The sequence below is a fragment of the Nerophis lumbriciformis genome, linkage group LG34, assembly GCF_033978685.3.
Source record: "Nerophis lumbriciformis linkage group LG34, RoL_Nlum_v2.1, whole genome shotgun sequence".
Taxonomy (NCBI): domain Eukaryota; kingdom Metazoa; phylum Chordata; class Actinopteri; order Syngnathiformes; family Syngnathidae; genus Nerophis; species Nerophis lumbriciformis.
Window position 1 is genome coordinate 17,071,396 of NC_084581.2, and position 25,032 is coordinate 17,096,427.

Consider the following 25,032-nt stretch of genomic DNA (forward strand, 5'->3'; position numbering starts at 1 on the left):
CACAGACAACACTAATCATGCTTTTCGTTACATTTCTAAAGTGCCATCAACTGTTACGTCATCATGTCATTATGTACCACCCGTCTCCCACCGGAAGCCACAAACTTGTCAAAAATTGTTCCGTCTAATTTCAAAGAGTAAATATGATAAAGGTTATTTAAAATGAAACCCTGAAATTAGAAAATTCATAATTGTATTGTGTAAGGACTGTACAGTTAAAATTGTACAGTAGTTATAATTGTAGTCAGTGGGGATTTTTTGTCCCCTCTACACTGCTATAAGGTTTGGAATCTGACAACAAAAAATACAACAATGAATTTAAAATTAATTTGATCAATAATTGTATGTATTTTGAGGCCTGATCTTTACACTTGTACCTCATCCCTTTCACATTTACTACATGGATGATAACTTATTGTATGCCATTTTTTTTCCATCCATCCACTTTCTACCACTTGTCCCTCTCCGGGTCGAGGGGGGTGCTTTCAAAATAAAAAAACTGACATAAAGTTAAAGTTAAAGTACCACTGATAGTCACACACAATAGGTGTGGTGAAATTACTCTCTGCATTTGACTCATCCCCTTATTCCACCCACTGGGAGGTGAGGGGAGCAGTGAGCAGCAGCGGTGGCCGCGCTCAGGAATCATTTTGGTGATTCAACCCCCAATTCCAACCCTCAATGCTGAGTGCCAAGCAGGGAGGTAATGGATTCCATTTTTATAGTCTTTGGTATGTCTAACCACAAGGCCACTGGGCCTAACTCAGTGTTTCTCAAAGTGTGGGGCGCGCCCCACTGGTGGGGAATAGAGACATGACAGGTGGGGCGCGAGGAACGGGAGGAAATTTCACTTTAATTTTTTTTTTTTTTTTTAGATTTTTTTTTTTTTACTATGCTTTCATTTTCTATACACACTGTAAATCACTTTGTGATTCTGTCTGTGAAATCCGCTTTATAAATAAATGTAAATTACTTATTTTTCCTGTAGGCTTTACATTTCTAGGTAGGAGCAAAAGTTTGACAGACATAGCAACAGTAACTAATGGGGGCGGGGCTAAGCGGAACAAACTTGACGAGACAAGCGCAGCAAAATGAAAAGCTGTCCCACTGTCAAACGACACAGTTGCGAGACGTATATGCGACATTGCAAGTGATCTTGAGGAACAACTCGGAGACAAATGAAAATAAAGTCGTTTTGCTTTACAAGTGGATGAAGCTACTGACAGCAATAAAGACTGCCTGTTCATCGCATACGTCCGCTTTGTGAATGGCGAGTCACTGTGCGAGGATTTGCTGTTTTGCAAATACATCAAAAATAGAGCCTCTGCTGATGAGCTGTTCAAGATAATGGACAGTTTCCTCAAAGAACACGACCTTAAATGGGAAAACTGTGTGGGCTTTTGCTCTGATGGCGCAATGACCATGGCAGGGTCGGTAAATTTGATCAAAACACGACCACTGAAAGCGCGACTATTCTCTGCACTGTGTGAGGAAATGGGAGCTGATCATACAGCCGTGCTGTTTCACCATACTTGCCAACCTTGAGACCTCCGATTTCGGGAGGTGGGGGTGGGGGGCGCGGAGGAGTATATTTACAGCTAGAATTCACCAAGTCAAGTATTTCACACACACACACACACACACATATATATATATATATATATATATATATATATATATATATATATATATATATATATATAAAAGAAATACTTGACTTTCAGTGAATTCTAGCTATATATATATATATATATATATATATATATATATATATATATATATATATATATATATAAATAAGAGAAATACTTGAATTTCAGTGTTCATTTATTTACACATATACACACACATAACACTCATCTACTCATTGTTGAGTTAAGGGTTGAATTGTCCATCCTTGTTCTATTCTCTGTCATTATTTTTCTAACCATGCTGAACACCCTCTCTGATGATGAATTCTGCTTCGTCTCCTTGTTGTGTGCGCAGTTGTGCACTGCACTCTCTAAAAGCCCTAGATGTTAATGTCACATATGCATGTACATTAGATGGCAGTATTGCCCTGTTTAAGAGTGTCACAACATTGCTGTTTACGGCAGACGAACTGCTTTACGGTAGACGAAAACGTGACTGCTGTTGTTGTGTGTTGTTGCCATGCTGGGAGGACGTTAATGAAACTGCCTAACAATAAACCCACATAAGAAACCAAGAACTCGCCCTCGATCATTCTACAGTTATAACGTGATTGGGCATGCAGGCACGCTGTTTATATTGTGGGAAAGCGGACGTGAAAACATGCTGTCGACACGTCACTCAGGTACACCTGAATTTTGGGAGATTTTCGGGAGAAAATATGTCCCGGGAGGTTTTCGGGAGAAGCGCTGAATTTCGGGAGTCTACCGGAAAATCCGGGAGGGTTGGCAAGTATGTGTTTCACAGTGAAGCAAGGTGGCTCTCCCAGGGCAAAGTGCTGTCACTTGCCCTGTCTTCCCAAATGCATAGCTCCTCCTTTTTTTTGTTGCAAAGATTGCAAAGTGGCACTTTTATTTTATTTATTTTGAACTTGATGCAAGTTATTTGATTTATTATTGAACTTGATGCAAGTTATAACACTTTTATTTGATTTATTATTGAACTTGATGCAAGTTATAACACTTTTTTTGATTTATTATTGAACTTGATGCAAGTTATAACCCTTTTTTTGATTTATTATTGAACTTGATGCAAGTTATAACACTTTTGTTTGATTTATTATTGAACTTGATGCAAGTTATTTTATTTATTATTGAACTTGATGCAAGTTATACCAGGCAGCACGGTGGAAGAGGGGTTAGTGCATGTGCCTCACAATACGAAGGTCCTGAGTAGTCTTGGGTTCAATCCCGGGCTCGGGATCTTTCTGCGTGGAGTTTGTATGTTCTCCCCGTGACTGCGTGGGTTCCCTCCGGGTACTCCGGCTTCCTCCCACCTCCAAAGACATGCACCTGGGGATAGGTTGATTGGCAACACTAAATTGGCCCTAGTGTGTGGATGTGAGTGTGAATGTTGTCTGTCTATCTGTGTTGGCCCTGCGATGAGGTGGCGACTTGTCCAGGGTGTACCCCGCCTTCCGCCCGATTGTAGCTGAGATAGGCTCCAGCACCCCCCGCGACCACAAAGGGAATAAGCGGTAGAAAATGGATGGATGGGCAAGTTATACCACAGCTGCACAGTTATTTTATTTATTATTGAACTTGATGTTATTTTATGTTATTGAGTTTGAATGTATACAACTTGATGTTCAATAAATTTGAAAATGTTAAGCTTGGCGTTAGCGTTCTGTTGGGGCGATGGGGGCAGGTGGGGCTTGAAAACTCGCCCTTGTCCAAAGTGGGGGATGACAAAAAAAGTTTGAGAACCACTGGCCTAACTGGATCAAATTGCCATTTGAAGGGTTAAAATTTTAAAAAGACATGACATGTTTGCTATTTTATTTGGGACTGAAGTTAATTAAAAGATTTGTGCAAAAAAAAGAAACAAATATGAATCCAAAATATTTATAATCTACCGGTATATCCAAAATATATGCCTGTTAGCCTGTATATCGATGTGTCATCCAACTGACAGGGCAAAATATATGTTCGACAAATAAAACCTATGTGGATATGGGTAGTGTCAGTGCCTATTTCCTTCTCAATATGCTGATACACTGAGGAAATGTGTTCCAACATTAGCACGGCTAATTGCGGTTTCAGCATCAGGCTGCCTGTTAGCTATACAGTGCTAGTTTTGTGAAAACAAAAGGCTGACTTGTGCACTGTCATTCTGCCTCTGTCTTATCCCCGCCGCCATTACAGTATATTCCTGAATTTAATAAGATTACTTGCGGCGGCGTGGCTCAGTTGGTAGAGCGGCCGTGCCCGCAACTTGAGGGCTCCATGTACGATTCCAGCTTCTGCCTAGTAACTGCCATTGTGTCCTTGGGGGAGACACTACCTTTCTGGCTCCCAGTGCCACCCACACTGGTTTAAATGTAGCTCATCGATTTAGATAGTCTATTTCACTATGTAAAACGCTTTGAGTCATGAGAGAAAAAGCGCTACATAAATATAATTCACTTCACATGTAATAAAAAGATTCATGTTATATAATTAAAAAAACTAAAACTTGTATCAGATACCATGAATGCAATATTACATCCATGACTTTACTAAGTGACTCAATATTTCAACAAAATATTATTACAATTACAATATTTGTTATCAACTATAGCCATCATATATCATGTGAGGCGGTATAGCTCGGTTGGTAGAGCGGCCGTGCCAGCAACTTGAGGGTTGCAGGTCCGATCCCCGCTTCCGCCATCCTAGTCACTGCCGTTGTGTCCTTGGGCAAGACACTTTACCCACCTGTTCCCAGTGCCACCCACACTGGTTTAAATATAACTTAGATATTGGGTTTCACTATGTAAAGCGCTTTGAGTCACTTGAGAAAAAGCGCTTTATAAATGTAATTCACTTCACTTCACTTCACTTCACATGTGTACATGAAATGCCTTATAGTGATGTAATGAAAAGGTTTTCCCAAACCAGACAAAACATTGAACTAATAAAATAAACTATGCATGTTGTACATTTTGGAATGGCTAGTATTGATATGGTGAAGATATTTTCTCAAAAAAACAATGAACTAATGACAACAATTATGGATGTTGTACATTCTTGGAATGGCTTGTATTGACATGGTGAATATATATTTTCAACAAAAACAATGAACTATTGATGATGTGGTACGGTCATGAAAAATAGGTGTGATTTTCAGTTTATAGCATCTAATTGATAGAAACCATTGTTAAGTTTTCTTCCATTCTTTACAGCGTTTCTATGTAGGAAATGCCTTCCAAAGCATCTTAAAAATGGTAAAATCTCTTTAATCCCCAAAAGTTCCCCCTTGAACCGCGGCTGATATTTTTCAATTCTTCTATTTATTTATTTTTTTAACTCACTGGGATACCTGTCAGACGTCACTAGCGCTTACGTTAAATTATCGAAACAGTCGTGTCACAGTGCCCGCTAGAAGAAATCTCTCAAACGAGCCAAAAATAAATCTTTGCAAGCAGTTATCAATAGATTATAAATAAATATACCGGTACTGATGATGTGAATACATTTAGAGATCAAAATTAAATGCAATATAACGGATTAAAAGTAGCGTTTATTCTTCACAAAAATACTCAAGTAAACGTAGACTATGTTGCATTAAACTATTCTGACAAGTAAAATTTATCCAAAAAGTTGCTTGAGTAACAGATTAAAAGTAGGGTGTTATTACCCACCTATGACTGTAACTCTGCACTTTTTCAACGTATACAGTATACAACACTTGTGTAGCTATGCAAGCTACTTCACTAACATTACACTCGCATTTCAACAGCAACATCATGCTCGGTTAGCCTGTTTGCTGATAATAATCAAATATACAGCTCCCTTGTCTGTAGCTGACTGACAGATATTTGGCAGAGCTCCTGGCAGTATGTGTAGAGAAGCCTGCTTTTTAACAAATCTGTCCTTCATGAAGTGGTGGGTTGTTTAAACAGCAGGTGGCATCATGTCCATGAAGGAGGATTTTCCTTCATGACGTCATGAAAAGCCACAACTTTAAAAGCCATCATTTGAACGTCCCTCAAAAGTGGAGCAAGCCATCATCAATTAGGAAAACTGATAGATTTTCTTGTACGTTTGGTGCTCATAAACAAGCTTTAGGGACACATACTACTATTAAAACCTCATGAAAATATATATGCATAATAAAGGGCATTAAAATGTATCATAATATAATGTCTTTGTTTTAAAATGCCTTATGCAGCCGCCACAGAAGAGTCGCGACTCTGTGAGGAAGTCATGGAGCAACTTGTCTTTGCCTCTTGGTCCTGCTCTCACTTTACCTCTCAAAATGCGCTCATCTCCCCCAACGAAAAGGAACAGCTCAGCATCCTCTCCCAGCAGGTAGAAGAAACATGTACATGGAATTTTATTATTTTCTTTGGAGGTTATTTGAAAATAAAATAGTTTTTTACCGATTACTAGGCCACCTCTTAAGGCCACAGCACGCCCTCCGACCCCCAAGATGCTTAAGTCTCCGGGGGCAGAGGACCCTGGAAATTTCCGCCCTGTCAGGGTGATGTCGGACATTCATCGCCCTTCTACGCCCACCAAAACTCCAGAAGCGAAGGACGAGCAGGTCCTCAGTCCTCCTCAGCCGCTGGGCCACAACAAGAGCAGCAAAGAGCAGTCAACAACAACAACCAGCGGTGAGTTTTTTATGGTCTCATTTACACTGAAGGTGATCTCATTTTCATTTATGATTCATTCTAGAAAGCATAAGCAGTCCCTCCACCCAGAAAGTTTCTGCTGGGACCACAGATCGGGAGGAGGCAAGCCGCATCTTGGCAGAGAACCGGCGGCTGGCCCGCGAGCAAAGAGAAAGGGATGAAGAGGAGCGGAAGCAGCAGGAGGAGCAAGCAAGGTACATTTCTACTAAGGCTGAATCCCAATTCTCCCCCTACTCACGACCACTAGCCCTCACCCACCACCATTACACCCTGGAAATGAAGCAACAAGGGGTAGAACTTTGTGATATTTCCTAGGAATTGGGACACCACTTGTTACGTCACTGCATAGTTTACGTTCGGGCACGTAAGCGACTACGTAGTTACATTTGCACATACAGTACGTCCCAACATAACAACGGTTGAGATTGTTTTTTTTCTATCATTCATCATGCTTCGGTTGATGAATAAACATAGAACTGTACGGGGAAGAAGCTGCCATCGACGACTGTTGTCTCTTTTGAATTTTTTGCAGGTATGAAAAGTTAAGTGTTTTCACCCTTGCAACCTTTTTGTCAGTACCGTTAAAAAAAAAAAAAATTTAAAAAAATAAATAAATAAATAAATAAGAGACACCTAGGGCAGGGTCAGTTTGGAAAGGCTAATGTGAAGAGGTGAGTTTTTAGGGTGGCTTTGAAGGTAGGAAGGGAGGGGGCATCTCTGATGTGCCTGGGGAGAGCGTTCCAGAGAGAGGGGGCAGCCACGGAGAAGGCCCTGTCGCCCCAGGTTCGGCGCCTAGTCTTGGGGACCTCCAGGAGGCCGGCATCACTAGACCTGAGGGAACGGGACGGGACGTGTGGCTGGAGGAGGTCAGAGAGGTAGGGTGGTGCCAGGTTATGGAGTGCCTTGTAGGTGGTGAGGAGTATTTTAAAGGTGATTCTGTATTTGACAGGCAGCCAGTGGAGGTCATGAAGGACAGGTGTGATGTGCTCTCTGGAGCGGGTTCCGGTGAGCAGGCGGGCAGCAGAGTTCTGGACATATTGCAGTTTGTTGAGGGTTTTGGAGGTGATGCCGTAGAGGATGCTGTTGCAGTAGTCTAGCCGGGATGAGATGAAGGCGTGGATGAGGGTTTCGGCAGCAGAGGATGTGAGGGAGGGCCGTAGACGGGCAATGTTTCTGAGGTGGAAGAATGCAGTTTTGGTGATGTGGTTTACGTGGGGGAGGAGTGAAAGGGTAGGGTCGAAAATTACACCTAGATTACGGATGTGGGTGGAGGTAGTGACAAGGGAGCCGTCGATGTTTAATGAAAAGTCCTGAGTGGAGCGAGTGAGGGAGTCGGGGCCAATGATAATTATTTCAGATTTGTTGCAGTTGAGTTTTAGAAAGTTTTTTTGCATCCAGGTTTTTATGTCTGTGAGGCAGGTGGTGAGGGTGGAGTGGGTATGTAGCCCACAAGATAGTGTTTTCAACTTAGAAAAAAAAAAAAAATATGACCCCTTTAATGCGCCGTATAATCCGGTGCACCTTTTGTATGAAAATAGACCTGACTAGCAGGGGCGGATTAAGAAATTCTGGCCCCCTGGGCCTGACATGGTCTTGGCCCCTCAACCCCGCGCGTGCACGCGCACACACACGCACACACTATGCAAGAAATACTGTATACTGTGAACAGACATGCACACTGTACTGTACAGAAGAGTGCACATACTGCACACACACTATTAGGTATACCACACAGACAAGCACAGGTTTCACACAGACACAGGTAGGGGGAGGGGATTAATGGCCTAAAAATAAAAATTTTGGAAAATGATTACGCCCACTTCAGTGATGGTGCATTGGGTCATTTGAGAGATATTATGTATTGGAAGTTGGTACCTATCATGAAATAAACCCCCCACCCCACCCAAAAAACTAAATTGGACATGATTTTTGCCCCCTTTTCTTCCCTTCTATCATTAAAAATAAAATAATATCTTAGGAAAACACTTTGGCATAACGGCAGCTGTGCAGCAAATTGAGGCTCAAAGTCTGTATCTATTTTGTGGGAAAGCTTGAGGAGGAGAAGGAGAAAGGTAAAATGATAACACATGTATCGGAGAGCACCACAAAGAAAGGTGTAGGCCAGTTCATGGTACAAGGGCTGCATGCAGGTCAAGATAGCCCATTTCCTCTGCCTGTCTTACCCATTCACCGAGAGACCACTGAGGACATAGAAATGCAAGTGGATATGGGGTTCGAAATACTGGCGTCGGTCAGAGGAGTCAATGTGGAGGATGTTTATAAACTTGTAGATGCACATATGACTGACAGCACAGAGCACAACAAAGGCTTTTCAAAGCTGTTGGCAGAGATGAACAACTTGGAAAAACCAGCAGGGCAGATCTTTTGTGGCACCCACACTACACTGGGCTTCAGCAGTGCCATGAATAAAGTGATGCGGTTGGCGGAGGCCGATATGAAGATGGAGCAAGTGCTACAGAGTTTCATGTTGGATCTGGATGTAGACAGCAAGAATGCTATAGTGGCTGGACAGGCACTGGACATGTCCTGAACTCAGTGTCAGACGTGGCTGCCGAATACTTGGATGAAGTGAAGCAGCTGACAGATCTCATGCTGCCCCATCTGAAGACTGTCCTGGCCAGGCAGAGGATGGACTATGGGATGGATGAGGAGACTTTCCCAATGGACCCTGTCAGTGAACAGGCTAGTAACATTGATGGCACCCCTGTGCACAACATTGGGATGGAGAGACAATGTGGCAAGGTGGACTACAGACTGAAGAAGTTGGGCACACTGAACGCAGTCAATAGGTCAATAATTTTACAGAAGAGCCAGGAGCTTCAGAGGTTTCAAGGCAGCAGCACAAGCAAAAAGAGAGGTTGAACTCAACTGGAGTAAACTCATGAAGGCAAAATTCGAGAGTTGGGCTGACGAGAAACAAGAGATGGCTCAAAGACAGGAGAAGAAGAGACTAGACATGCTGGACACACTGAAATCTTTTGGTGGCCCCTTCACGATAGTGGGGAAGTTGAAAAGTTCCTTGTCGATGAAAGTCTGAACAAGAATGCAAAGCTGCAGAGAATGAAGCTTGAGGTTCAGTTTGCCAGAGAAAGCACCAAGCTTCTGCCTAAAGTCAATCCTATCTTCAGAATCCAGGTGACAGACAGTTCCCAGAAATGGCGAAAGTGCAATTCTCCCAGTCATAATGGATACTTAGAATTTTATGGTGGTGGTAAGTATTCATGAAAACAGGTAGCCTAACATTAGTGAATGGGTGAATTCTGGAAATAACAACCTAAAAATCTTACACAGTGCACCTTTAAGCAAGGAGTTTCTTTCGTGCTTTCAATTTCGCAAAATCATCCACCACATCATTGAAGTCCAACTCTCTTGTCAGCTCACTCTCAATTGCCATTAGAGATAACGCATTTAATCTTTTCTGAGTCATTCTTGTGCGCAGCTCATTTTTGACTCTTGACAAAAGAGAGAATGAGCGTTCTCCCTCACAGTTACTGACCGGTAGAGTGAGAAAAATCTGTAGCGCAATGTATGTATTAGGAAACGTAGGCTGTAGTCCAAAATGTATTATTGTTTTGAGCAGTCCTGAAGGGGTCCTCTCCTCATCAGTGTTGTTGAGCTGTATAAAAGATTTGAACTGTATAAGCTCCTGTCCAAGACTTTCATTGAGGTCAGATGAGTATGATTCAGTGAGAATCTTGGCCTTGTGAAGGACTGAAGCATTGGACTCTGTATCCAAAGAGAAAAGGACACTGAACAAATTGTTCAGATGTTTGTAGGCCTCCAGACGGTGATTAAGGCTTGAACTCAGTTGATCAATAGAGGCAATAAATGTCTCTATTTGAAACAGTTGCCTTCCCTCAAGCACAACATCTGGGGATGCTGATTCATCAGCAAACTTTTTACGTTTCTTCGTCCGTTCAGCCCTGTAAGATGGGGTGCCACCCAACATGTTTAAGGCTTTCTGCTCAAAATGATCAAATAGATCTCTTTGGGAGAGAACAAAGGTGCGCAGAGATTCCAGCAATCTAACTGCTGTACCAAGGTCCATGTCTGCTTTTTGAAGTTGCAGACTTGTGGCCTGAAATCTGGACAGAACAGTGTCCCAAAAGCCTGCCATGAAGGCCATCTCAAGTGAATCCAGCTTCCGCACTAGACTGTCAGCTTCAGTTTGTGTGTCTCGTTTCTCTGTGTCATCAGTGGAAATACCCTGTAGTGCTGCTCTTATTTTACTGTAGTTCTGCCACAGTGCTTTGGTAGATTCTGCACGGCAACTCCAACGCGTGTTGGATAAAGCTTTAAGTGTGAGATCTATGTTGGAATTGCCAAATACCCTGTCCCATCGGTGTGTGGATGCAGTTGTGAAGTTGTAAATAGACTGAATCAAGTCAAAATACTTAGAGACTTCATTTCCACATCTGTCAATGCTGTTGACTCCCACCAAATTCAAAGAGTAAGCTGCACATGGAATATAGTGTATTAATGGGTTGCTTTTCTTTAAGTGAGCCTGCAACCCATTATACCTCCCTGACATGTTGCTGGCATTATCATAAGCCTGCCCCCTGCAATTTGACAGCTCTAACCCTAGATTTTCCAACACAGACATGACACAGTTAGCCAAACTTTCACCTGTATGGCTAGTAATGGGCTCAAAACCCACAAAGCGTTCAACAACACTGCCCTCTTTGCTAACAAAACGGAATATGAATGTCAATTGGTCCACATGAGATAAATCTGGGGTTGAATCCACAATGATAGAGTAGTATTTGCTTGCTTGCAGTTCATCTGCTATAGCATGTTTGGTTTTTGCACCCATCAATTCAATGAATTCCTCACAAATGGTGGAGGACAGATATGAGGTATTACCTCGACCCATCTGCCCAAACTTTCTGATGTGATCCTTTAGAAAGGGATCAAATTCAGCCAGGACCTCCAGAATACCAAGGTAGTTCCCATTGAGAGGAGACCCTAACGATTCATTTTTACCCCTAAATGCAAGGCCCCTTTCTGCAAGGAATTTAATGACTGCAACAACTCTTTGTAACACCTGCCTCCAATAGCTGCTCTCTGCCTGAAACTGTTTGAACAGGTCTGCATCAACTGTGGCACCTGTGGCGCGGTTCAAGACTGCTTGCATGCAGGTTATGTGCTCAGCACTTCGCTCATGTTCACCAAATCTTTCTGAGTGTTTCCAATCACAATAGCCTGTCACAAAAGAATGCGTTTTTGGGGAAAACAGTTTGCATGCAAAGCAGTAAACATTACCAGTAGAGGGAGAGTACATCATCCACTCTCTTTGTACTCGTTGTCCATTGGGCAGGTGTGAAGTAAAATGTTCATTGTTTAGGCATCGGGTTTTGCCTCCTAGCCCACTGTTCCTCACAGAAGCTGGATAATGGCTGTGACGGTTGTGAAATGATTTTGCACCTCTTTGAATAAGAACTTCCTTCATTGACTCAGTGAGGGTATCAGCCCATTTAGCGGGATCACTAGGTAGAGTTGTCACTGTAGATGGAGTTGAAGAAAGATTCAACTCGTTTTCTATGCTGTCCAGAGGTGCAGTGACCTCACATTCATCCGAGCAACTGGCTACTGCTGAGTTGGTTGAATCATTAGCATCCGAAGCATTTGGTTCAGTGCGTACACTTGTAGTGGTCTCAGGATCTTGGGAGCTACATGCTAGCTCAGGTGCATTGCTAACCTTAGCTGAATTTGCAGTAGCATTTATAGAATTGCTTTCAGCAGATGTCTTTGTACTGAAGAAGCTGGAGATATTTGGAACACTCTCAAGTAAAACTGATTCCTTTTTTTTCTTTTCTTGCTGAATTTTTTTATGATCCATATTTCCCTTCTTTCTGTGCACATTGGCTCTTTGCCTATCACAACAGCTTAACCAACTGTGTGTGTGTGTGTGTGTGTGTGTGTGTGTGTGTGTGTGTGTGTGTGTGTGTGTGTGTGTGTGTGTGTGTGTGTGTGTGTGTGTGTGTGTGTGTGTGTGTGTGTGTGTGAGAGTGATGCAATTTTCAAAACTAGCAATCTAGCATTAACAGTCAAAAGCAGAAATCAGCTGATTTCTATAAGAACTGATAACAGATTTCCAATCAATGCTAAACTCAGACAGCGAAAGTCACTAGATGACGTTTTGAGTCGCCAGTCATGTATGGCCAAAAGTCTCTAAATCGAATGCCAACGTTGCTTAATCGCCAACACACTGGGACTCACTGAAGGACTGACAGTGAATAAAAAAAGATGATTAAGATAATTGTGTACTTTTCTCTTCTGATATTTTCACTAAGGACCCCAAGCTATCTGCATGCAGCAACAATGTCTGACAGACAGGAGAGCGGAGTGGTCAGTGATGAATGGCAAGGGAACAGACTGATTTGTACTGAGGAGAAAGAGAGAGCCAATTACAGTGAAATAAATTCCAAAAGAGCCAAGTGACTAGCTGAAGGCAGGGACAAATGCCTTGGAGTGACCAACAAGAGTGCAAAGTACCAAATGGCAAAATGTGGGAAGACCAACAGGCAGATCTGCTTTTACCACTTATTGTCACAACCAAAAAGTCGCTAAATGATGTTTTCAGTCGCTAGCCAGGTATGGCCAAAAGACGCGAAATCTAGCGGTAAAGTCGCTCAATCACACTGACAGTGAAACAAATAATTTTTAAAAAGATAGTAATCGTACAATGTCTTGTACTTTTGTCTTCTTTCTTAATATTTCTCAAAGGACACCAAAATGTCGCTATCTGCAGGCAGCTTGCTAGCTATGATGGCAGCAACAATGTACCTTAGAGTGACTGACCAACAAGAGCTCAAAGTACCTAATGGCAAAATGTGGAGAGACAGACACAATAAATTGCATTAAGATGAAGAGAACTGTTGCTATTATTAATTTTAACAACAACCAGAAAGTTGCTAAATGTCACCAGCCAGGTATGGCCAAAAGTCGCTTAATTGGCCACACACAGTAACAGAGAAACAAACAAACAAAAAAAAAGATCATAAAGATAATAGTTGTACAACTTTGTGTACTTTTGTCTACTTTCTAAGTATTTTCACAAAGGACACCAAAATGTTGCTATCTGCAGGCAGCTTGCTGGCTATGATGGCAGCAACGATGTCTGCCAGACAGGAGAGAGTGGTCAGTGACGATCGAATCGAGAAAATGACAAAATGGGTCAAAGACCAAAAAGTTATTAACTGACAGCAGTGACAAATGTCAGACTGTAAACTTTTTTGAAAGAAAAGGACAAAATGGGAAGATGCTGATAATAACAGCAAAATGGAAAATATAAGAATTTCCAAGTAATGCTCAACTCAAGTGTGTGTGTGTCGTGTGTGTGTGTCGTGTGTGTGTGCGCGTTAAACTTCTTGTGGAATGATTTCAAATTATCTCTGAGTCTGAACTGAGGGAAAGGAAACCAAATTTTGAGCAGCCACTCACGAGTTCAAAGTACCAAATGAGGAGATTCTAAAAGAACAGACCGGTTTATGAAAGACTCGATGGGGGAGGGGCACAGCTAAGAATACTTGAGTGAGATTCTGTGATCCAAATTCGAGATAGAGCTTTTTGATAATGATAATTTGTCAGAGTAAGGTTGTGTAATCAAAATTTGAGAATGACCTTTGCCAATCAATCAAGAATATTTGCATTAAGTTCTGTGATCAAAATTCAGAAACAACCTTTAATAATTGATAAAGAATATGTGAGTGAGGTTGTGTGATCCAATTTGAGAATTAGCTTTGATAATAATGATTGAGAGCCTCTGGCCCTCTGTGGATCGTGGCCGCGGGGCCAAGTTGGCCTGGCCCCTTGGGGCCTCTGACCCTCTATGGATCGGGGCCAAGTTGGCATGACCCCTCGGGGCCTCTCGCCCTCTATGGATCGTGGCCGCGGGGCCAAGTTGGCCTGACCCCTTGGGGCCTCAGGCCCTCTGTGGGTCGCGGCCGCGGGGCCAAGTTGACCTGGCCCGTTGGGGCCTCTTACCCTCTATGGATCGTGGCCGCGGGGCCAAGTTGACCTGGCCCCTTGGGGCCTCTGGCCTTCTGTGGGTCGCAGCCGCGGGGCCAAGTTGGCCTGGCCCTTTGGGGCCTATGACCCTCTGAGGGTCGTGACCGCGGGGCCAAGTTGACCTGGCCCCTTGGAGCCTCTGACCGTCTATGGATCATGGCCGCGGGGCCATGTTGGCCTGGCCCCTTGGGGCCTAAGATTATTATTTTTGCAAAAGTAGTTTTGCATGCGTCGCGGCCGGGGGGCCAAGTTGGCCTGGCCCCTTGGGGCCTCTGGCCCCCTGGGCCACCTATGCTGACTAGACCCGCTCATCGGCAGTGCACTTTATAATCCAGTGCCCCCTATGGTCCGGAAATTACGGTATTTTAGCCTAATGTTTGCTAACATGGCTAGCTGGCTAACGTTACAAACTAACGTGTAATATATTAAATCCCTTATGCAGAATCAAACTACACCTGAAAATGTGTTAAACCTCAGCGATTTTGGATGTGTTATCTAACATCAAACCTTTTGAAAAGGCACATCGTAGGAGTGATCAGTTGGGGCGGTATAGCTCGGTTGGTAGAGTGGCCGTGCCAGCAACTTGAGGGTTGCAGGTTCGATCCCCGCTTCTGCCATCCTAGTCACTGCCGTTGTGTCCTTGGGCAAGACACTTTACCCACCTGCTCCCAGTGCCACCCACACTGGTTTAAATGTAACTTAGATATTGGGTTTCACTATGTAAAGCGCTTTGAGTCACTAGAGAAAAAGCGCTATATAAATATAATTCACTTCACTTCACTTCACACATCAGTCACGCTGTCGAAGCAGACAACGTTGGCTTGCTATTGTTTCTATCGGTCAGTACAAAGTAACATAGATAACCTTACTTGCTGCTTATTATCATACTAAGGTGAAATATCTGACACATTTGCAGGAAATGTGAGAGCTAACAAGTAAGGTTAACAGGACAAGGCAATGTTACCTAGCCGACTCATTATAACCAGCATTTGTTGTGGTCACACATTGTATTATCTTATGTTAAACTGTTCAAATATACAGGCACTGCTATTATTACAACCCTTTTTTTTTCATTCCATGCAAAATTATTCGTACTGTATATTTGTGATTGTTCTTCTCCGAGTCCTCCCACTCTCCAGGAGTGGCCATTTTTGTTTGGTTAATTATGAAAATGATGACGTAAAGCACTCTGACAAAATTTCTCTGGCCCTCCCTGGGCGAGTCAGCATTTGAAATCCCTCGATGTGAAGAGCTTAAGTCATACGCACTACCCCTCGTTACGCCCACTGCCCTCACGGGAATGCACAAAATTTAAGGATTGGGCTATAAAGTAGAGCGGGGGTGTATTGGGGCTGTCCCTTACTGTTATCTTGTGATAATCCTGACGGTGTGTGCTTCTAAGTGAACTTGATTGCAAAGTGTGTGTGTGTGTGTGTGTCTTCAGGTTGGCCAGTGAGGAGATTGCTCGTCGCAAAGCTGAGGAGCGATTGAAAAGGGAGGAGGAGGCCCAGCGCCAAGCCGTGGAGAGAAGAATGAAAGAAGAGGAGGACAGAAAGATGGAGGAAGAGAGACTGCAGAAAGAGAGAGAGGAGGCAGACAGAGCCCAGAAACAGGTAGGGGGAATAAGGCCATGTCCACACGAACACAGATACTTAATAAACGCATACTTATCTCTGCATGTAGGCCTCTTGTCCACACGCAGACACATACTTTTGTCTTTAAAAAACGCAGACTTTTGCAAACGCTGGCCAAAGTGTAGAGATCCAAAACTCTCTGCTTAGCGTATGCGTGTACACGGCACAAACGGAGACTTGTGATGACGTCACGGTTGTGCGCTGTCATTTCCAATCTCAACAACACTGCCTTGCTGGCTTTAAACAGACTATAAGATGACTTAATGTATGTTTGAATGTAAACATGCTGCTCTTTTCACTCAACATGAATAAAAAAGACACATCAAAATGGGCTTTGCGATACTCCCGCCGGCGCAAATGACAGTCAGCTGTTTTGGATATGATCGCTGTGGAACCTCCACTTGATGGGACAACTTTGACAAGAAAATACTTTTTGCTATGTGTCATAAGAAAGGTGCAACATTATCTTATGTTTTTAGTCCTTGTTTAACGACAAATCATGAAGTTAACTTGTGTCTTGCTTCCATTTTTTGGTCTTGCGTGTAAAAAGCGACCAAGCAACTAAAAAAAAAACATGATGAAGCGTCCTCCTTGTAGTGTGTACTGATGTAAAGACAATACACACTTCATTGCAAATGTACTATATCACTATATCCATGATTAAATGCTTTATAATTCCATGAGAGTTTTGCAGCGGCACACGCACGTCCGTGTGGTGTATATAGATACTTAAACATGCAAAAGGGTTTCCTTGGTTCGTTAGTGCGTGCTGATTTTAGAAATAATGTACACTTCACAGCACATGTAATACATCACCATGTTGCTAAACATGTTATAATTCTATGAGTGTTGGGTTTCAGCAGCACAGGCGTGCATTCGCTCTTTAATAATGTTCCCAGGATTCTGTGTAGGTGCAGGCTGGTTTTAAAGATAGTGTACATGTCATTGTACGTCTAGTATATCAATATAAACATAATAGAGGTGTAATGCCACCAAGTCAGCTATTACTGCTTTTTTCAGGCCTCTGATTGGACAAAATGTGCATGACAGCAGGTGTATACGTTTGTGTGTGGACATAGACAGTTTCGAAACCACACTTGTGTGGATGGAGATTGTTTTAACTCCAAATATGTGTTGTGAAACTCTCTGTGTTCGTGTGGACATGGCCTAAAACTTCACACTAAAAACCGCAACATTAATCAAACTACACCTCTTTATCAGAGAGAGGAGGAGGAGTCTCGGCAGAAAGAGGAGGCGGAGAAACTGAGGCAGGAAAGAGACAAACACTTTCAGAAGGAGGAGGCCGAGCGGCTAGAAAGAAAGAAGGTGCCTCATCCTCACATGTTTACCATATCATTTTGATTGACGTGCACCCCTAATAGCTGCTTTTTCCCCCTGATATTACTAGCGTCTGGACGAGATCATGAGGAGGACGAGACGGTCAGACACGACAGAGAAGGTAAGTGTGACACTGCCGTGAACCATCCTAAATATGTCACTCTGACTTGTTTGATGTGGTGACACTGTTCCACACCAGCCAGGTAGGTGGCACTAATAAAAAAAGTGGGGCCTTTTTGGTAATAAAACATGTTTGGCATTGGTACTAATGACTAAATATATTATTTTATTTTCTGTCTCTAGAAAGTCACGCCCAGCAAGAACAGTGACAGCACAGGTAACACAACACAACACAACACAATCTTTGTATCACTCATACAACATTAAAAAACAGCCCAGATTAGTGTCATACATTTATATTAGGTTTTTTCCCTCCTCTCACCATTAGTGGCCGCTGCCTCTCCCGGCCCATCTGAAGGAACACCGCCTACCTCCCTTCATGGCAACGGCAACGGATGCCCACCTGACCCCAACAGCAGCCCTTCCACACCTCCTCTGCAGAGGTGCACACACGTCCACGTTAATGCCAGTGAACACTGTCTTTGTCGTCTGCTAAAATATACTTTGTTTTTCCTTCTCCTGGTCGCCGCCTTCATGTCTCAGGGAGAACGGTGAGATTGAGGAGGTGATTGAACCGCCTTCGCATTCCAGGTTGACTCCTCCTCCGAGTATAGACGAGATGGAGGAGGATCAGCAGCAGCAAGGAGAGGTCATGGCATTCCGGGAGAACGGCCTTCCGAAGCCTCTGATTGTTGTGGACGATATTTCGGCCCAGGAGGGAGCAGGTTAGTGTTCATTAAATCATCAATGAGCTCAGTATTTTCCATACATTGATTTTTTTTTGGCGGCCAAAAAAAGATTTGGTGCTACCGTTTCATCCATAAACACATTATAATGGGACTGCATTGTGAATACAACTCTGTACCTCAGTTTATTAACATAACGCATAGTTAGGGACAGTTAACAAATCTGGTCCTTTTTTTGGCACCAACTACATCCGTCCGGTCCTATCGGGCACAGATTCACGTTAAATCAAAATTCAACTGTACCTGGGATGTGTGTGACGTAACTCCCAGTTCCCAACTCTTTGCACTTTGGCGATCACTCCAGCAGCACTGAGAGCGGAGTTAGCCAAACTACCTCTAGGCAATGTTGATATGTTCAATGCCAACAGAGTAATTGACTCAAAAAACAATCCAATGTATGTTAAATGCGTTAGCTTGATGCTATCATACATCGGCTTTGCTATTGACATGCTATTGATTAGCATTAGCGATCTTACATGGCGATTACAACACCTCCAAATTTGTCAATAAAAACTACAACTATGATGCATGTTACAATCAAGCAGCTGGTGCATAATAAGTGCAATACTGTACAAACCCCGTTTCCATATGAGTTGGGAAGATGTGTTAGATGTAAATATAAACAGAATACAATGATTTGCAAATCCTTTTCAACCCATATTCAATTGAATGCACTACAAAGACAAGATATTTGATGTTCAAACTCATAAACTTTATTTTTTTTTTTTGCAAATAATAATTAACTTAGAATTTCATGGCTGCAACACGTGCCAAAGTAGTTGGGAAAGGGCATGTTCACCACTGTGTTACATGGCCTTTCACTCAGTAAACGTTTGGGGACTGAGGAGACACATTTTTTAAGATTCTCAGGTGGAATTCTTTTCCATTCTTGCTTGATGTACAGCTTAAGTTGTTCAACAGTCCGGGGTCTCCGTTGTGGTATGTTAGGCTTCATAATATGCCACACATTTTCAATGGGAGACAGGTCTGGACTACAGGCAGGCCAGTCTAGTACCCGCACTCTTTTACTATGAAGCCACGTTGATGTAACACGTGGCTTGGCATTGTCTTGCTGAAATAAGCAGGGGCGTCCATGGTAACGTTGCTTGGAAGGCAACATATGTTGCTCCAAAACCTGTATGTACCTTTCAGCATTAATGGCGCCTTCACAGATGTGTAAGTTACCCATGTTTTGGGCACTAATACACCCCCATACCATCACAGATGCTGGCTTTTCAACTTTGCGCCTATAACAATCCGGATGGTTCTTTTCCTCTTTGGTCCGGAGGACACGACGTCCACAGTTTCCAAAAACAATTTGAAATGTGGACTCGTCACACCACAGAACACTTTTCCACTTTGTATCAGTCCATCTTAGATGAGCTTAGGCCCAGCGAAGCCGACGGCGTTTCTGGGTGTTGTTGATAAACAGTTTTCGCCTTGCATAGGAGAGTTTTAACTTGCACTTACAGATGTAGCGACCAACTATAGTTACTGACAGTGGGTTTCTGAAGTGTTCCTGAGCCCATGTGGTGATATCTCTTACACACTGATGTCGCTTGTGGATGCAGTACAGCCTGAGGGATCGAAGGTCACGGGCTTAGCTGCTTACGTGCAGTGATTTCTCCAGATTCTCTGAACCCTTTGATGATATTACGGACCGTAGATGGTGAAATCCCTAAATTCCTTGCAATAGCTGGTTGAGAAAGGTTTTTCTTAAACTGTTCAACAATTTGCTCACGCATTTGTTGACAAAGTGGTGACCCTCGCCCCATCCTTGTTTGTGAATGACTGAGCATTTCATGGAATTTACTTTTATACCCAATCATGGCACCCACCTGTTCCCAATTTGCCTGTTCACCTGTGGTGTTTGATGAGCATTCCTCAACTTTATCAGTATTTATTGCCACCTTTCCAAAATTCTTTGTCACGTGTTGCTGGCATCAAATTCAAAAGTTAATGATTATTTGCAAAAAAAAAAGTTTATGAGTTTGAACATCAAATATGTTGTCTTTGTAGCATATTCAACTGAATATGGGTTGAAAATGATTTGCAAATCATTGTATTCCGTTTATATTTACATCTAACACTATTTCCCAACTCATATGGAGACGAGGTTTGTAATAAAAGACTAGAGAGCAAAGACTAAAGTGAGTAGCCAACCCTTCATAAACTATACACTACTGCCATTTTACGTCTTGGACTTGCAACTGTAATTGAGACTCAAAAATGTTATAATAAAACAAGATATAACAATTGGACAGCAGTTGTTATTATAAACAGCTCATTGTTAGTCGTTGCATTAAATAATATATTGTATCATTAAAAACAATTAACATTCAATAACACACACAAAAGTAACAAAAATTAGTACCGTTGAATACCAGTATCGATTCCAAGGTATTGGGAATTGATACCGTATCGGTTTAAATGTGAACGTTACCCATCCCTACTCGCACCCACCTAATCTACGTTGAGAACAAGAAGCAGCAGCAGGAGGGCTCAGAATTGCCAACTTCCATCCATCCATTTTCTACACCTTGTCCCTTTCGGGCTCACAGGATTTGCTGGAGCCTATCCCAACTGCTTATTTAGCACATACCGCTTTTCTCAACAAGCTGCAGGGTTTAATCTGTGCGCATGTGGCGCTCTCGTTTAAAAGCACTCCGTCTTACCTGTGACATAGAAGGAAAAAAAAGAACACAAAAAGGAGTGACGGAAGGACATTCATTAGTATTAAAGATATTTGTCTGGCTTTTAATTTTTTTTCGCCCGCTTTTTGCCTCTCTCACAGGGTCGATACAAATGACACAAATTTGACAATGATGTCATGCAGCTGCCCCCACTCACTGCCACATATAGATTACAGTCCTGTGGCAAACACTTCGGAGGTTATTATAGACTTCTTCATCTTAACTAATTCACCTTACCGAGACATTTTGGACAATTTTACCCTTAGGAGTTTTTGTGTAAAAGTAGACAGTTTTATGTCGTCCACAGCTCCTTTACCACATGGGGTCCCCCAGGGCTCAATCCTTGCCCCAATTTTATTTGCGCTTTACGTTCTCCCCCTTGGTTCTATTTTTAGGAAGTACAGTATTGCATTTCATTTTTATGCCGATGATTGCCAGATTTATTTTCCCATGGCACAAAATAACACGGTTCAACGTCTTATTGACTGCCTGCACGACATCAAAGTCTGGCTTTCAGCTAACTTCCTGAGCCTAAATGAAGATAAAACAGAAGTTATGTTGTTCGGTCCAAGTCGCTCTCCCTCCCCCAACGTTGACCTCGGCACTCTGACCCCGTATCTCAGCGACTGTGTCACAAACCTGGGGGTAAAGTTTGACTCAGATTTTAAATTCGAAAAACAAATCAGCAGCGTCGTTCAAAAAAGCTTTTATCAATTACGCCAAATAGCGAAAGTGAAACCGCTTCTATCAAGACATGATCTTGAGAAATTAATCCACGCTTTTATCTCGACTCGTCTTGACTACTGCAATGCCTTGTATGTTGGCATTAGCCAGGCCTCCCTCGCCCGCCTGCAGCTCGTGCAGAACTCTGCTGCTCGTCTGCTAACACAGACCCGCAGACGTGAGCACATCACCCCTATTTTAGCGTCCCTTCACTGGCTCCCTGTGCGATACCGAATACATTTTAAACTCCTTTTATTTGTTTTTAAATGTCTAAACAACCTCGCGGCAACCTATCTCTCCGACCTCCTTCAGCCTTACTGCCCCACCCGATCCTTAAGATCAGCCGATCAGCTGCTGTTGACGGTCCCTGACACAAGGCTGAAGCTTAGAGGTGACAGAGCTTTCGCCGTTGCTGCTCCCAAGCTCTGGAACGACCTACCCCTGAGTGTTAGACAAGCCTCCTCTCTTCCTGTTTTTAAATCTCTCTTAAAAACATACTTTTATTCCATGGCTTTTAACACTGAGTGATATCCATCCTGCAATGGCGCCCCATAATACACCTGCTGTGATCCTGTTTTTATGTTTTTATGTTTTTATTAATTCTATTTTAATTATTTATTTTTTTATCGTGTTCTGTTTGTGTTGTGTTGTGTTTGCTCGGTACTCGTTTTATCTTTTAACCTGTTCATTGTACAGCACTTTGGCTACCCCTGTGGTAAATTTTAAATGTGCTCTATAAATAAAGTTGATTTGATTTGATTTGATTCCAACTTGGTGGCAACATTTAGCAGAAGGCCATTTTCCCAGTTCATAAACAAGCTCTGCAATTGTATGCTTGGATGGGTTTGGCGTGGAAGAAGGCCATCTCTGAAAAAGGTGTAGAAATACTGTTCTACTTTCATAGCGTAGGGGTTTATCTCCCTCTAGTGGACGGAAGAGAATAGCATCTAATTTATGTCTTTATTCCCTCTATCCTTAGACGTGGCCTGATGGTGTCGTGGGACGACAACGTGATCCAGCTGCTGAGAGCCAGGAAGAAAGACTGTTTGTTTGCGGAGAATTATGTGGAATCAAGAGTTTCTAGACGGGCTCTTTTTCCGCCATTGCTGACCCCGGCCTGCAAAGAGACACAACAGCAAGCACCCGTTTTGTTTCCCCCCCCAAGGATGGTGACTCTAAAGATCGACCCCATTAAACATCTCAGGAGAGGAATGCTTCTGCTCACATGAGATGATTGTGGCTAGATGTTTTCTTTTCTCCCTCATTCTGAAATAACTGCCAGATGAGCTGTAAAGTCTTTAATTGTGAAAACTTGAGGTGTTGTTTTTTTTTGTCTTTCTTTTGCTTAAGACACTCTGATCAGCGACAGCAAGGTCAGGACTGTCACTGGACATTTCTCATTTATCCAATCCAACTATATTTGTACAGCACTTTAAAAAACAGTGGACCAAATCCTCTACAGATTAATTATTAAAAGGCAACAAGAAACAGCTGAAACACACCTAAACATTTAAAACATAAAAACTTGAATAAAACAACAAAAAAAAAGCCAAAATAAAATGGAAACAATAAAAAAACGAATCTACAACCAAATACAATACCATATGAGTAAGGATAAAAATAACTTTAAAAGTGCCAAAGAGATTTAAAAACAGACAGGTAGGGCAGGGCCAGTCCATTTAGGCATTTAAAAAAATACATCCTTTAAAAATGAATTGAAGCCAGTGGAGAGAAGCTAAAATGGGGGGAATGTGCACGTATTTACAAGTCCCAGTTAAAAGACGTAAAGTGCATTAGAGTTGTGGCGGCTAGTAGACGCTCCTAGGGGATGTGGGTGTGTGCTCCTTCTGAGCTTTGATTTCAAAATATTATTCAGATGTAATAATATTTGATTCACCCAAATTTGAAGCACCTGGCAGGACGCGCTCAGGAAATAATACCATCCAGTTTTCTCTCTTCTCCCCAAGCGCTTGTCTGCTCCATGCTGGTGTTGGTTGAATGACTAATTATGTTACCTTCATTTTACACTCTTTTTTTTTTTTTTAGTTTGCAGGGAACACTCCAAACCATTTGGGGGTTAGTCCTCAGTCTGGGCTTTTGTTTTGTGTTTAGCTGGTCGCCAATTTGCAAATATTGTAGTTGAGTGTGTTGTTGCTACTTCTCAGGAAGCCTTGGATGCCTACACTAAAGAGCGACTGCTCTCAACTGCTGAGTGTTGTTCCGTAACCGGGATTGGTCACAGGCGACTAAAAGCTGCAGTATAAGCGAAATTGCTCGAGTTGGGTTTAATTGAACACATTGATTCTTCTTCAAGTAAGGTTTAAAATTTGAGCAGCAAAACTAACTAATTGTTGATGTTGAGAAAATGAAAGACTGATTGGAATTTTAAAAAGAAATGTCATTTTGACGTAACTTGAGGTTGTTGCCATCATTCAATGAGCATTTTTTGTTTTGTTTTGATGTGTATTTCTGGCCTTGTCACCCCCTCTGTGGCAGGAGGGCAACGCGGCAGTGCGGCTGGATCAAAAGACACGTTGGAGACGCTTTGCTGAACAAAAAGTTGTTTTATTACAAGCGAGTGTCATTATACAGGTCTGCAGTACCTGGAGGAGCTCCGGTAAAAACTGAAGGACTCCTCACTTTTCGAAGCCAAACCACCTTCTTATATTCCTTCTTTCTCTGTCTGGGTGTGTGTTAATTCAGGATAGTACAACCTGACCATGTAAGGAGATGTTCATGTGTAAGTGAGTGGGAAGACATCAGATGTATACCATAACTTGTAGGTTGACGTTAAGATAAGCATGGAATCTCTCCTCCAGGATAGAGCTATAACTTTTGCATTCCGAAGCCTGGTTTTATTGCTTCTTCTCGTGAGAGTGCTAATTCCAGTCCAACTAAGGCTCCTTAATTTAATATGGGCTCAACCATTATTTATTTAAACCTGGTGGTTCGCTTTCTTCAAGTTGAATAAAAACATTCACCACATGTAGAACATAATGAGTTAATTAATTAACTTCAGTTTGAAAGGGAGTCTTCAGCTAGAGGTGATCCTATTGCATTGATGCTTCAGTGCGTCCGTAGGGGAAAGCCCAAGAAGCTTATTTGTCTTTACCAACGGAAGACGGCTTCAGCTACAGTAAAAAAAAAAAAAAAAAGCCTTTGAGCTTAAAGCCTATGATCTTGTTTCAGAGGCGTACCAACAGCGTTTTTGGGTCCTGTGACAAGATTTGACGGACAAACACACATTGTTTGCCAGAGACCTTAATAACGCTGGTTGTCTGCACTTTCTATTGCAACGTCAGCCTTTGTAAACTGATAACTGTTGGAGCAACAGATCGCTTTTTAAAAGTTACTGCATCATCAGAAGCCTGGTCAGCCTGTGTGGCCACCCGAGCAATTGCTAAGTTAAGGCCAGAGGGTTTGTCCAGAACCAGTGCCTG

The 25,032-nt window shown here is 42.5% G+C and overlaps 1 protein-coding gene across 7 annotated transcripts in view; it reads left to right on the top strand.

The window, feature by feature from the left end:
- map7b (microtubule-associated protein 7b) overlaps positions 1-24,595 on the top strand; it is a 55,595-nt gene extending 31,000 nt beyond the window's left edge. For 3 of the 7 annotated variants that reach the window (XM_061929681.2, XM_061929678.2, XM_061929680.2), the window contains 10 exons: positions 5,842-5,981; positions 6,063-6,286; positions 6,351-6,501; positions 15,783-15,951; positions 17,194-17,298; positions 17,381-17,431; positions 17,614-17,647; positions 17,759-17,873; positions 17,974-18,155; positions 22,572-24,594. In XM_061929681.2, coding sequence (XP_061785665.2) covers positions 5,842-5,981; positions 6,063-6,286; positions 6,351-6,501; positions 15,783-15,951; positions 17,194-17,298; positions 17,381-17,431; positions 17,614-17,647; positions 17,759-17,873; positions 17,974-18,155; positions 22,572-22,582 — 1,182 coding nt within the window. In that variant the 3' untranslated portion in view covers positions 22,583-24,594. Of the gene's footprint in view, positions 1-5,841; positions 5,982-6,062; positions 6,287-6,350; positions 6,502-15,782; positions 15,952-17,193; positions 17,299-17,380; positions 17,432-17,613; positions 17,648-17,758; positions 17,874-17,973; positions 18,156-22,571 lie in introns of all 7 variants that reach the window. The other 4 variants (XM_061929677.2, XM_061929679.2, XM_061929682.2 and 1 more) reach the window with 2 other exon arrangements.
- The last annotated feature ends 437 nt before the right edge of the window (positions 24,596-25,032 follow it).